The 15808-nt window shown below is 31.8% G+C and overlaps 2 protein-coding genes across 2 annotated transcripts in view; one reads left to right on the forward strand and one right to left on the reverse strand.

Annotated features, from left to right (window-relative positions):
- Window positions 1–15808, forward strand: part of LOC134724557 (TGF-beta-activated kinase 1 and MAP3K7-binding protein 1-like) — a 381784-nt gene that overhangs the window by 231440 nt on the left and 134536 nt on the right. The gene's annotated exons all lie outside the window — the stretch shown is intronic.
- Window positions 6354–13868, reverse strand: LOC134726787 (uncharacterized). Its single transcript, XM_063591203.1, has 4 exons — window positions 13795–13868; window positions 10533–10736; window positions 9266–9373; window positions 6354–6788 (listed from the first exon to the last, which is right to left on the reverse strand). The coding sequence occupies exons 2-4, from the start codon at window positions 10734–10736 to the stop codon at window positions 6597–6599; spliced, it is 504 nt and encodes a 167-aa protein (XP_063447273.1). The 5' UTR covers window positions 13795–13868; the 3' UTR covers window positions 6354–6596.

Raw genomic sequence — 15808 nt, forward strand, 5'->3', positions numbered from 1 at the left:
TGAAGAGCATTGAGGACCAAAATATCCCAAATGTGTTGCCACTTACAGTCAGCATTTTGGATGACTTTCTTTTGGACCATTATAAAAAAAATTGTTTGAAAGATGGAGTATCCATTGCAACTGTGATAACCCTATAAATAAAAACATGTGGTATAAGTACCGTTGAGACAACTCTCCATCCAAATCTAAATGTATAAAAAGTAAGGCCTTCAACACGAAGACTTAATTAGTTCACATCGAATTGCACGCTATGAAGGACTACAAAATGACTAGACTAGTATAATTAGTTATCAAAGGTACCAGAATTTCATACGTCAGGCGCACGTTTCGTCTACATAAGCCTCATCAGTGACGCTTAAATCAAAAAATTATAAAGCTAAACCAGTACAAAGTTGAAGAGGATTGCGAAACCTAAGTTCCAAATTAGTTGTGCCAATTACGGCTAAGGTAATCAATTCCTGGGATAACAAAATTCTTATTTTTTCAAAAACAAATCAAAGTTTTGTAAACAGGAAATTTATGAGAATGACCATATCATCGATGTTCATGTCAACACTGAATTCTGACTACCTGGCTGGTGATTCCCTCGGGGACGAAACGTCCACCAGCAGTGTCGTCCACCCAGTGGTGTAAATAAAAGATACCAGGTTATGATTTCATAAACATAAATAAATATTATTATTGTGCAATACAAAATTGAAATGTGTTGTTCAGAGTAAACAAGTACAGCAGTGCCAAGTTATCGTCATACTATTCATCAGAAGGGGGTACGTGTTTACTTTTTATAAAAAGTTGTCTGTTCTCAAGGTACATGTATAAGTTTGGCATAGTTTTGCATTGAATTTTGTCAATTTCTTTAAAACTAAAATTTACGTAAATTAATTTATTGTATATGTTTTTACAAAAAAACATTAATTTTAAATCTTTTTCTGCGGCCTCTCAGTTTGAAATGGCCATCTCTTAATATCAATTATTGTTTTTAAGGCTTGTGTAATTATCATTGCATATAAAATTTAATATTTTCAATATATTTTTGTTGAATTTTGGCGTGATAACGTATATTCTTTTATCATCAAATCAGTATTAAAAGATATTTTTCAATTTATATGCAAACATAAGGCATGACTATTCTTTCTTTCAACACTCGTGCTATATTTAGATATGACGAAACTTTTCATAAGTTAAAAATAAGAAAATAGTAAACTGTGACGTAACTTTTGGGATTTGTGTTATAAATACTATTAGATATTCTTTTACGCTAGGATTTTATAATTACGTTTTTACTGCATTGGTATTTGCTAAGTAATTGTAAAATGAAATAAAACTCAGCAAGCCAACAAATCTTATATGTATATGACATTGTATTCATATCGTTTGTTTGTTATTGTGATATTCATTGTTGGGTCTTTTATTTGTTTTCTTTTGGTCCGTATAATTATAGATACATAAATGTTGACTGAGGTTGTCCGGTCACCAACGTAATTCCCTGGTGAATATAACCATAAGGAAATGTTGTAATATTAGCAAAGAGACAACTATCCATCAAGTTTAAATGAAATAATTTAAGCAATAATATGCCATTGTAAGGTCTTTTCCAATGAGTTAAATTCATACCGTACAGTTGGGTATAAAAGGCCCAAACATATAAAACAAAATATTTTGTCGAAGGCGTGCTGCATCTGGCTTCTAAACAAAAATGTGTTCATATTTTCTGATAATAGAGACCATAATTAACTTACAATCTTTAAGCTTCAAACAATTTATTAAAAGGAAATATGACAGACATGAACTAACACCAACCACATGCTCTTGGCTTTGAACAGGCATTTAAAGAATGTAGATATAGGAAGATGTGGTGTGAGTGCCAATGAGACAACTCTCCATCCAAATAACAATTTAAAAATTAAACCATTATAGGTTAAAGTACGGCCTTCAACACGGAGCCTTGGCTCACACCGAACAACAAGCTATAAAGGGCCCCAAAATTACTAGTGTAAAACCATTCAAACGGGAAAACCAACGGTCTAATCTATATAAACAAAACGAGAAACGAGAAACACGTATATATTACATAAACAAACGACAACTACTGTACATCAGATTCCTGACTTAGGACAGGTGCAAACATTTGCAGCGGGATTAAACGTTTTAATGGGCCCAAACCTTCTATATGTATTCGACAAAAACTTCCTAACCTGCGGACATTGGTGTTATAGTACATAATAAGATCATACTATAAAAATCAGTTAAAAAATGCTAAATGCCTCAGATCAATACAAATCCAATGGATTAAGTGTAAAGACCACTTGTACAACAGTCGCATAAAATTAAATCATATTGACAACAATGTGTGAATCAAACAGATATAATAGGTACAAATATAAAAAAGGGATACATCAGTCAACACTGTGTTATAATCTTTATCACTATGAAACAAAAAGAAATATGTCAACAAAGAAACAGAAATGGGCATATAGACAAAGCACATAAGCAAAGAAGGAAGAGAAGATACTAAGGTTACAACCTAAAACTATAGGTAAAAATATTTGTTTAACTCGAATTTTTTAAGGAAATAAGAAAATTGCGAACATAAATGACCTTGAAGACGACCAGAAAATGTCAAAACTTCCAATAACGTTTCCGTGTTAAGAAGTTAACTTCCTGTTAACCATCGTAACTTGTTGGTTTTCATATCTAAACCCTGACTGAATGTGACAGTTACAGATGACAACATGACATTTTGAGACCAATGACTGTTATCAATTTGAACAACAAAATGAATGAATGATAGCAATCCAAAATAACTGTTTTACTAAAGAAGTTCCTCTACAAAAAATAAATAGTGAATTGTACTAGTAGCATGTGTTAACTGGGTCAAGTGGTGTAATGTCACGTTCGATGTTACACATCTGAGACAGAATCAAGTCAACAGCTATAGAAATTAATTCGTTATCATCTGTTTCTATTATGTTGTTTCCTAAAAAATTCCGAATGGTGTGAATTCCAACTTACTATTCTTAATTTAAAAACTAAAGTGAAGGTTACAGTCATCTGTAAAGTAAACCAAATAAACAGATAAGAAGCCTTGAAGTTCGCAACGACATAATGAATATCAAATATTTTGTTCTATAGTTTAGATATCAACCAACAAATTGTTGATGGAATTGAAGATAAAAAGCAGATGGTATCTCGTGTTGTCTTTATTTCTTAATTTCTTGATCAACAAGGTCGCCAGACCTGGTTGTATTGAATTGGTGTTTATACAGAAAAAAGTATTTAATGAATAATACTTTTCTTTTTAAACAAATTGAAATTTAATATATGAAATCTGCCTCATTCGAATAAAAAAGTAAATCGTAGAAGAGTAAACTGTTATATGAAACCCGATACCTAGACGTAACACTCATTTTGTTTATAGAAAATCAACCACACAGGCGTTTCACATATTTTATTTGAAACAGATGACTTGTTTAAAAATATGATTAATGTCATCCTTTAACAAGAAATTAGGATTCTTTTTTTTATGTTATATTTCCAAGTCAGGAAAATGGCCTTTGTTATATTAATTATAGTTCGGGTTTTTTTTGTGGTACATTTTAATGTTGATTTCTGTTGTGTCGTAGTTCTCCTCTTATATTTGATGTGGTTTCCTCAGTTTTAGTTTTTCATCCGGATTTGGGTTTTTTTTGGTTTTTTTTCTCTATCGATTTATGAATTTCGAACAGAGGTATACTACGGTTGCCTTTATTTAGATTCCTAGAATACGGTATACTAATTTGAGGTCAAGAAGCTGTGAAGGATTCATTTTGATCTATTTACTTCAATTTAAACCTTAAATTCCATTTATTTTTAAAACAAAAGATGCAGTGAGAACGTAAACGATACTTCCATCTACAAGATACCAAATAACAAGGATATGATCAACGGTTTATACCTTTTCTATTTTCTAATGTTGACTTTTCGTGAGAGATTTCTAATGAGTTATCTTTTTGAAAACTTTGTATATCTATAAGTATAAAATAATGAGTTGTTTTCAATAATGAGTTGTTTTCCTTATCTCAAAGTTTTTGTAGTCCTTTTGAGCTCACCTGACCGGTAGGGCCAAGTGAGTTTTTCTCATCACTTGGCGTCCGTCGTCTGTCGTCAGTCTTCGTCGTTTTTGAACTTCTTTTAGAGAACCACTGAATGGAATAAAACCAAACATGACACGAATGTTCCTTATGCTAAGCTGACCTAATGTTGTTATTTTGTTGCCGATCCATCATCCAAGATGTCCACCAGCGGGGGACTAAGTTTAACATATGACCCTATGGGAAATACATACAAATGACTTCTTTAAGAGAACCACTGACTGGAATGAAACCAAACATAGCATGCATGTTCCTTATGAGGTGCTGACTACGTGTTGTTACTTTGTAGTCAATGCATCATCCAAGATGGCCGCCAGCAGGGGACTTAATTCAACATAGGACCCTATGGGAAATACATATAAATGTCTTCTTTTAGAGAATCACTGAACAGAATGAAATCAAACATAGCATGAATGTTCCTTATGATATTCTGACCAAGTGTTGTAACGTTGTCGTCGATCCAATATCCAAGATGGTTTAAGAGGGACCATATGGGTAAGTCATACAAATGACTTCTTATACACTGAATAAAATGAAACCAAATATAGCATGCATGTTCCTGATGAGGTGCTGACCAAGTGATGTTACTTTGTAGCCGAAGCATCATCCAAGATGGCCGCAAGCTAGGGACTTAATTTAGCATAGGACCCTATGGGAAATACATGCAAATGTCTTCGTTTAGTGAACCACTGAATGGAATGAAACCAAATATAGCATGAATGATCCAAATAAGATGCTAACCAAGTTTTGTAACTTTGTCGCCGATCCAACATCCATGATGGCTACCAGTGAGGGGACTTAATAGTTTAACATAGGTCCCTACGGGAAAGTAAGTAAGTAAGTAAGTAAGTAAGTAAGTAAGTAAGTAAGTAAGTAAGTAAGTAAGTAAGTAAGTAAGTAAGTAAATTTTATTTAAAGTCGGCATGTATATACATTATAACAGAGAAAACATGAGCTCTGGTGAGCTCTTTAACCGACTATCACATAAAAAAATCATGTATCATGCAAATACTACCAAATAAAACATGCAATATAATGAAAGCAGACTTCTATTGATTTGTGAGCCTCCAGAGTCAAAGCTCATGTGGCAAGCGCCTCTATGTGCATTGAAACGGGGGAATCAGCAAATCACTTGAAGATCATAAAATATAACAAACTAAAAGCATACAAACAATAAAAAAATTAAAATAAGCACTAGCATTTAATGGCAGATATATTAAAAAAAAATGCATAAAAAGCAGAGCAAAAGGCTATTATAAAAAGAAAGAAAGAAATTTCAGCTTTGAGACAGCACTAGGTGGAAACGACATAGCTGCAGGAGCCTTTTTATGTAATTCCTAAACTGGTCAAAAGAAGTCATTAGTCTAGCCTCATTAGGAAGTGAGTTCCATACTTGTGCTGCCTCAAATCTAAAAGAAGAGAAATACATACACATTTCTTTTTGTGAAGAACAACTGAATAGAATGAAACCTAACATAGCAAAAATGTCCCTTATGAGATGCTGACCAAGTGTCGATACTTTGTAGCCGATCCATCATCAAAGATGGCCGCCAGTATGGGGCTTAGTTTAATATAGGATATAATAGTCTTCTACTAGAGAACCACTGAATTGAATGAAATCAAACATATCATGAGGGTTCCTTTCCTTATGAGGTGCTGGTCACATTTTGTTACTTTGTAGCCAAATTTCATCTTTTTTTATATTATTTCAAAAACTCAAGTAGAGTCAGGTGTGCGATACAGGCTCTTGAGAGCCTCTAGTTATAATGATATTGTATAACAGCTCTTCGGAAAATATAATTCTGGAAAGATATTTGAATTGGTGGTGAAAAATTAATACATCAAGTTGACCTTGTGAAACATGAGGGTTTAAGTATTAAAAAACATTCTTCGACCCTGCTTCTTGTACATGTGCCTGTATGTGTCAGCATAATCCTGAAGATTATCACAGTTGTATCCTTATATTTTTGGTTCTAATGTATTTAACGTTGAATGCAGATAGTGTATAGTCTTTGTTATACTCATCTGGAACCTTTCTAAGAATAACTTAAAATAGCTTTTTGGTTGTTGGTTTTCGTTGTGACTTGCGACGATATTATAGACGTAAAACAAATATTTTATATAAAGCATTATAAAATAAGACGAAAAGTTAACCCCATAAATATGATACATATACAATACTAATTTTTCCAAAAAAGATATACAACATAAACAACAAAAGCATATCGGTTGTATTTTATTTCGAAAGCAATAATGGCTTATACGAATAGACGAAATGCTGTAAAAATAATGTGCCATCAACCATTACAAATATAAAATAATCGACACGTATGAATAGCAAATCGATACTACATTAATATCTCATTCAATATCAATTTATTCTACATTATCATCGTTTAATTTACATTTTGTTACGGAGCAAACATATATAATATTTTTCACAATTGGTAAGATAGACTTAATGATCTACATCCCTCCAAGTATCAGTAAATTATTCCCAGTCGGCTTAAGTGATATCGAGGAACCACAACAAGAAAGTAGTTTTACTTGTGAACACTTGTGCATTTTTAACATGTTGTCCAAAGTTTTTAACTCTGTTTTCAATGAGTCTATTGTTTGATTTAAGCTACATTGATCTTCTTCCAATGAATTAACATCCTGTCAAGATAAAATGATTTCATTAATGTTTAAAATCTTGATGGAGGTTTTAATATAATATTTTATTAAGACTGCAGTTTTACAACTTTCTCTGCGAAGCATGTGAAATTTAATATATATTTATCGCTATTTTGTGCATTTTACCTATGACCTTTTCTTTGTGATAATTTTTCATATCATGCTACTAGCTCGAGATGGAAATTAACGCTAGAAACTAAGGACGCACATGGCGTTGCTAATGAAATTGACATGAAATTGAAAACGTCGTCATGGGTAGAATAGCGATAAACAGATTATCATTAGTCATCTCAACTCTATTGCGTTCCTCGCTTTCGCCGTACCGACTTCAATCAATCTTCTTGAGATGATCAACGATAATCTATAAATATCAACTGTAATGACTTTTGTAAAAAAAATTAGAAGATGTAGTATTATAGTCAGTGACACAACTACAAATGTATCCTTCAGAATGAAGTTGATGGAAGCAATAAAAGGCAACCGTTTATGATTATGACAAAAAAAAAACATTCCGTGAAGTCGGCTATAACAGATTTGTGTGTTATCCCAAACTAGAGGTTCAACACTTAACAAGGTATTATCATTTTAATCACTGTAAAAACAAACAAATCAAGAATCGGTTTCCTGCGTAATTCAATCGTAAACCTATGTTATATCAACGATGCAATATATGAAAATTATTCATTATTTACATAACACTGTTTTAGCAATTACTATTTTGTCTTTTTCACAATCAATGCAGAGTTTGAAAACATCACTAAAGCGCATTAAGGACGATTCAAATCTGATGTTGATTTCTTTATTGATGAACACGTTGTCAGACATTTGTATGTGAGGTGTTTTTTTTTCATTTTACGTGTTTTCAAGGAAGAATTCATAATGATAAGCGAAGTGCTATTCTTTTGTGTAGATTATATACATTTTATGACTGTTATGAAGGTGTTTTATACTCCTTTTCGTCTGCAGTAAATGTATTTTAATAAAGGCAGCAGTAGTTTACAGTATATTCAAAACTGATAAATCGATAGAAAAAAACCAAATCTGAGTCACAAACCAAAACCGAGGGAAACGCATTAAAAAAAAGAGGAGAATGACGCCACAACCTTAAATTGTAACACATACAGAAACGAACTAAGTATTAGAACAAATCCGATGAGAATAAAAAATATAACATCAAAACTAAATACATGAATTTGGGATAGAAAAGTACCGTGACACGTCTTATAATAAGGTGAATTCACACTCAAATATAAGAGGAAACAAACGATACAAAAGAAACAACGTTAAAATGTAACACACACAGAAACGAACTATGCTTTGACAATGACCATATTCCGGACTTGGTACAAGACATTTGTAAAAGAAAAAATGGTGGGTTGGACCTGGTTTTGTGGCATGCCAAACCTCCAGCTGTTATGGCCATGTTAAATATAACATTAAAATGACAACACAAAGTTACGCGACTACAATTCAATTAAATAGGAGAACATGTTTGACAAAGACACACACGAATAATAGCTAACAAAAGGCACCAGGTTTAAATTTGATACGCCAGAAGTGGGTTTCGTCCACACAAGACTTACTAGTGACGTTCAGATACAAAAGTTTGAAAGCCAAAAATAGTACAAAGTTGAACAGCATCGAGGACCAAAAGTTTAAAAAAAATTGTGCCAAAAACGGCAAGGGTTTTCTGTTTGGGACCAAAACATCCCTATTCCTGAGAATAATTTATACTTTGCAAACAATAAATTTTATAAAATGACTATTTTAAAGATATACATGTACATGATAAAACTGAAGTATGAACTAATTACAGAAAACAACCGGATACATTACATAAATTAAAAAAAATACCCTACAAAAATTTAAAATTTGGAGAGTAAATATGCATAGAAAAGTTTACTTTACGTCTATATTTAAATATTTGTAAATCCTTTATATGGGTGTTTTGAAATTGTGATGCATGTAACCAATGCCGTATTTTCATGCCAGTACCAAAGTACTGGCTACTGGGCTGGTGATACCCTCGGGGACCTATAGTCCACCAGCAGAGGCATCGACCCAGTGGTAGTAATAAAACTAAAGGTACCAATTTTCATGCACCAGATGCGCATTGCAACAATACATGTCTCTTCGGTAACATAGATCATGTAGATCCTGTAAAAACATGAAAAACTAGCATCATTTTAAAAATCTATATCATTAGATTTAGCCATTTCAAAATTTTTTTTTACTTCTCAAAAGTTCCAATGGGAGAGTAAAAATACGATATCGGAAGTAACTTGCACGAAAAGCACTGATATGATTTTTCTGCACGAGATGCCCCTGCTATGGTTTATCAGTCCGGGTGGGAAAATATGGCGTGTGTACTTCCGTTCATTACACATATGCAAAAGCCATCATATCAATGCTAAGTATATGATAAAATTTAATATAAAAGAGACGAAAATATTTTGTACTTTTTCCAGTTCTGCTATTCGAGTTTTCTGTCTTGCTCGTGTACGGACAGCAGATCTTCTGTTCTGATCCTTCCGTCTGTTACGTTTGAATACTTCTTCTTCTGTTAACTGTATTAATAAATATAGAACATTTACCAACGACCCGTGTAAGATTAATTATGTTTACATTACATTATATAACTACACCAAATGTTTAAGAGCAAAACTAAGCAAATAAATACGTTATGAAAGGAACTTGGAAAATTGAAATGTTGATGCCATCAAAGGTTTTGTTTTTCATCCTTAGTCATCGTTTCAAGAGATGGAATATAACTCACTATTTCATTTTTTTACATTTAAAACATATCCACAACTTTATAAAGATTAAAAAAGAAAGAAGAATTTACTTAAGTCCCAAATGACAGTCTTCATTTCATCACTTACTTTTGTTTTTGTTATTAAGGACTATCCGGATTTTCATTTGAGCTCAATATTTTTGTTATTTTACTTTTTTTTAGCACTTAGTCGATACCACTGCTCGAGGGCTATAAGTCCCCGAGGGTATCATTAGCTCAGTAGTCAGTACTTGGGTAGTATTTTTTCAAGAACACACCTTTCATCTGAATCAGGCAAACGTGACCTTAGATTTGAGTTTGAGAATTATTGCTGAAGGTAAATCCAGAAAAGGCTTTGGACGCATGACTTTTATAAAGTCTCGTTTTCATTTTTTATCTGGTTTTTTAAACTGTGTCATACAGATTCACAATACGTATCCAGTGTTTCTACCAATAAACTCATCATAGATACCAGGAAATTATGTGTATACGCCAGACGCGCGTTTCGTCTACAAAAGACTCATCAATGACGATCGAATCGAAAAAAAATAAAAAGACCAAACAAAGTTGAAGAGCATTGATGAACACAAATCCTAAAAGTGTTGTCCAATACAGCTAAGGTAATTTATTCCTGAGGTAGAGAAACATAAGAGCTTCAAAATTTCTATTATTTTTTTAAACAGTTAATTTATAAATATGACCGTATCAATGATAATTCATTGCTGTGCTGACTACTGTGCTGGTGAAACCCTCGACACAGTCTCCTTTAACTGCCGATCTCAATTATGAACCAAATTGGGTTACACTTTTTGATAACAAGAAGACGTTTACATTTAAATAAGTGCATATGAGACTGAAACCTAGCAATTTGCTTTAAGTTAATGTTAATTTAACAAAAACATAGAAAATGTCATGTTGTAGCCTTAGGTGATTATTTTTTTCGTAAAACGTACTAAATATTTGACGGGTCGACAATGGTCCACCGTTAATTCTTCCTCTCCAGATACAACCCTCTTACACTGAATTTTTAATTTTATTTCTTCCTTAATCAAAGGGAGACAACTGTCGTCCTCTAGACATTGTTGAATTGCGTAAACCATTCTCTTGTCTTCTTCATTGTTATGTTTTGTCTTTTCAATGTCCCTTGAAACTTTCATCTAAAAAATAAAATTGAAAAAATATTAACAAAAATACTTAACTCAAATAAATATTCAAAATTGAACGTCCATGAAATCAGATAGATTGAATGATCATCTATATCAACTAAAGGAACGAATAGACAACAACTGTAATGAATATTTAATAATAAATTGTTTTAACTTATAAATAGAAAAATATATAAATACACAAGCAATTCTTTGTTGGGCTACATTAAATACTGAAAACATCAACCAATTATACTAAAAAAAAGTTATACACAAAGTAAAAACCTTTGATACACAAGGAATTTATACCTGGTGCACTTTTATCCAAGATTCAACACAAGAAATGAATATTGATATACAAAAAATAATGTCCTGTCAAAATATGGAACATGTTTACAAACTAAAGACTTTGATTAAGAATATTATAAGCAACTTTTTCTTCACAAAAATATTAAAGTCAAGCAAGACCAAATATTTTATCTAAAATATCCTAATTTTGAAACTAGACCTTTATTTATCAAAATTAGAATTAGTGACCATAATTTGCTCATTGAGAAGGGCATATAATTAAAAATACCTCGAAACAAAAAAACATGTCCAACTTGTAAAACCTCAGAGAAGAAAATCACTTTCTCCTCTACTGTCAAAAAACTTTTTAATGACATGGCAATAGATAATCCTATGTTTCCAAATCTATCTGATACTCAAAAACTAGTAATCCCACTAAATCCTTCAAATATAAATCAAGTGAAAAAAAACAGGTTTCTTTATAATTAGTTATCAAAGGTACCAGGATAATAAGTAAGTACGCCAGACGCGCGTTTCGTCAGTGACGCTCAAATCAAAATATGTGTAAAGCCAAACAGGTATAAAGTTGAAGAGCATTGAGGATTCAAAATTTCAAAATGTTATGCCAAATACGGCTAGGGTAATCTATACCTGGGATAAGAAAATCCTTAGTTTTTCGAACATTTAAAGTTTTGCGAATGCTTACATTGCATTTAATTCGTTATTTGATTTAAAAGTAAAATTACAAAAATACTGAACTCCGCGGATAACACAAAACGGGAAGTCCTTAATCAAATACCAAAATCAATTGATTAAACACATCAAACGAATGGATAACATCTCAACTGTCATATTCCTTACTTGTTACAAACAATTTATAATAGAAATATATCAATTGAACCCCGTTTTATAGCTAGCTAAACCTCTCACTTGTACGCATCAAATTTCATTATTTTGCATTGACAACAATGCGTGAACATAACAAACAGACATATAAGGTAACAATTTCAAAAACGGGATACAGCAGTCAACATTGTGTTATAATCTCATTCACTAAATAACAAACAGATTTGTAACAAAAAAGAACAAAATATAGACAAAGCACATCGCAAAAATGAACCACAAGCATACAAACCCACATATTTACTCTGCATTAAATCATTTGTATGCTTATTTTGAAAATCCAATCCGTTAATAATGAAACGTTATCATTTCTTGCGTAACTGTACGACAAACGAGATAATATCAGCTTCACAATTGTGAACTTTCCATTTCTATGTAGCAACATACCAGCAGCGTCTGCATACGAAGTTTATATCTCCAAATTGATACGATATTCCCGGGCTTGTATTTCCTATAACGATTACCTTGAGGATTGCTGCTCACAAGGAAGCTTTCAAACCGCAAGTCCAAATGATGAAGTTGAAATCATCCCTTCGTAAGTTTTACGGACGCCATCACAAGTCAGATGACCGTTTTGTAATAATCATGTTATAGATGATATTTTTCTCACAATCCCCTTACCTTTAAATGAATGTGACCTACTTAATTAGACTACAGGTTTGTAATAACATGAGCTACTCGACAGGTGCCAAATGTGGAACAGAATCTGCTTACAATTCGGAGCATCTCCGATCACTTCCAGTTTTTTAGGGGGATTCGTGACGCTCAGTCTTTAGTTTTCTATGTTGTTTCTTGTGTATTATTATTTGTCTGTTTGTCTATTTTCATTTTTAGCCATTGCGTTGACAGTTTTGTTTCGATCTTTACGTTTGACGGTCCCTCTGGTATCTTTTGCCTCTTTTTTTTGCTATTTGTTATTGGAAACATTAAAGCAATAAACAATTAATCGATAACTTCGATTTTCTATCAATGTCATCAGAAGTTTTCTAGTTCGCACTTAAATATTCAAACGTCATTAGAATATTCATTGGTCGCGTTTAATTATTATAGTTAACAACGTTAAAGTTACCTTTCGACAATATTGGTTTCCTTTGCAATGGACAGGTTTGCTCAAGTACATTTTATAAAATCTATCCATTTTCATTGGAATTAAAACCTTATTCAGTAAATATGAGGTTTGTTTTAAGTTTTTTATGATTTTCAATCAGTTTCAAGATTATATTTGTACTATAAGGGGAATGCGTGTCTTTTTTTGTTTATTTATTTAAAACAAAATGTATGGCTATCAAAGTATGTTTAGCCATAATTGAGGGCATTTCTGGTAAAGGCGTTTGATCAAGTCATTACATTTTACTTATCGATTTTTAGGAACACTGTACCTTTAATTAGACGCAAAATGCCTGCAAAGTGACTATTGTACTATACCATTTAATTTGATTCAAACTTGTTGAATTTCCGAGCAAACATAAAGAGCTTTTAAACATAGTGAGAAATACAATTTAAAACTGCTGACTGATATCACAAGTACATAGTTGCAATGATTTATAAAGGTAGTCATATGGAATTAGGCTAAGAAGACGGTAGCCTAACTAAAGTAAACATAAATGGTACGTTGTCAGGTATTGTCAACCGAAATCATAAACAGCAAAAATGTATAATTTTGGGAGATTTTGTTTGGCTTCGGCAAGGATGGGTTAATATTGAAAACGATTATCATGCCAACTTTGATTGCGTTAATTAAAGACGCCATTTTTGTTCAGGATATGCATGCAATCATAGTCATGCTTTTGCAATTTCATGAACTTTGAAAATAGTTTTGATGATAAAATATATACATAAATGAATACAAAAAGCCAAATCATACAGTCAAATATCTTACCGTGTATTTTCCATTGATCGCGAAATAATTAATGACACGAGGAAACTACTGAACTAATTAAATATCCAACTTGTGAAAATTTTCATGCTCATGGGAAACCCAATCTATTTTTACATTTTTGTAAGACATGATATAATCTTTATAAAGCTACACGTATCATGTCTATTGATGTATCGGCGAATACATACAGCTGTCTGCCTTTAACATTTATCATAATTTACCTCCGTACCATAATAACAATCATATTTACAAATACAAATATTGCTTTGATTGACACAATCATATTTACAAATACAAATATTACTTTGATTGACACAATCATATTTACAAATACAAATATTGCTTTGATTGACACAATCATATTTACAAATACAAATTTTGCTTTGATTGACACAATCATATTTACAAATACAAATATTGCTTTGATTGACATAATATGTTTAGGCTTGTGCTCCTTGTTGTTTTATGGTCAAACATACGTATCATGTTTAAGTCCCAGATGTTACATGTTTAGAATAAGTTTATCATCACCTTGTTTTCGCTGCATTCCAATTCGTGAAATTGTATTTCAAATTAACATTTTATATCGCAAACTCGTTACTAGTATTTGGTTATATCATTAATCATATTATTTATATATAACTTCTGCATACAGTGTGCTTAATATAAATTACTTAATAAACACCTGTATGACCATTTGGTTAACCAATATCATTAAATTAGCTGAACATGTGTTGCACAATAATTACCTTGTAGAAAGTTAAAAGCACATGCAAAAATTTAATTTTGGATGTAACACGTCTTCTGATTGGCTGACTTTGTTTTGTTTATCAGCTCATATACATAATAAAGTCATGTGACTGTGATGTCATCAACATTTTTTCCTTCTTTACTCATGCTACGCGGGTTATTCAGTGTTCACCACATTTTTTATGACATTTCCTCGTAGACAAAAAAAATATTTCAGTCATTCCTTAAATGCATTTCTGCTTAAACCTATGTAATAACAGTTATTGAAGAATTCTCTCGATAATTATAGGTGGAATATTTGATAAATTTCAAAGTAAGACCACATATATATAGCAATGTTATTCTGTCACGCAGGTATTGTGAGTTATTTCTTTTTCTAACTTATGAGTTTGAATGTCCCTTTGATATCGTTCCCCTCTGTTTACCAACCGAAAATATTATCAAAAGTAATTTCTAACTCTACGCGAATGTCGTACAAGTGAGCATATAACATAGCTTCCAATTCAGTGATAATCTGATGCGTCGTGTTTCTCTTTTTATATTTGATGTGTTACCCTCAGTGTTAGTTTGTTACCCGGATTTGTTTTTTCTCAATCAATTTCTGAATTTCGAAAAGCGGTATATTACTGTTGCCTTTTTTAATCCACAATTTTCTGCATTATAAAATGACTACAAAATCAGGAATATGACTTTTTTTCATTCGTTGATATGTTTGAGATTTTGATTTTGCCATTTGATAAAAGACTTTCTGTTTTGAATATTACTTTCAGGTCGGTATTTTTTCATTTTACATTTTCTTCCGTCTTAAATACGAAAGCTCCAATAACAGTGATGTGCAGCACTGTTGTAAACTTTAAGATTGCTTTTTTCTGCATTTGAGTTAAATGTACACAATGGTAAAATGCTCTGGATTTTTCTTTTAATGTGTATTTATTCAAAACAAAATGTCCTGACTAGCTACAATAGGAGTTTTACATTTTGTTGAGTTCTTAATTCTTAAAATTCGTATGTAAACATACAATTGTAAAAATGTTGGTTTCAGTTAAATCTCTGTCTCATTAATGATTTTCTCTTTCCTTATAGAAATATGATGATGATCTAACTGATGTATATTTGTTAGAATAAATCTATTTCGTTGGCAATATTTTCATATCGGTCTTTTTTTATAGTTTTAATTAGTTGTTGGTCAGGACTATTCTTTATCTCCTATATTTCATATCGTAGAAGGATATCATCTGTCAAATATAAATATTGTCTTATAAAC

This window comes from Mytilus trossulus, chromosome 7 (assembly GCF_036588685.1).
Source record: "Mytilus trossulus isolate FHL-02 chromosome 7, PNRI_Mtr1.1.1.hap1, whole genome shotgun sequence".
Taxonomy (NCBI): domain Eukaryota; kingdom Metazoa; phylum Mollusca; class Bivalvia; order Mytilida; family Mytilidae; genus Mytilus; species Mytilus trossulus.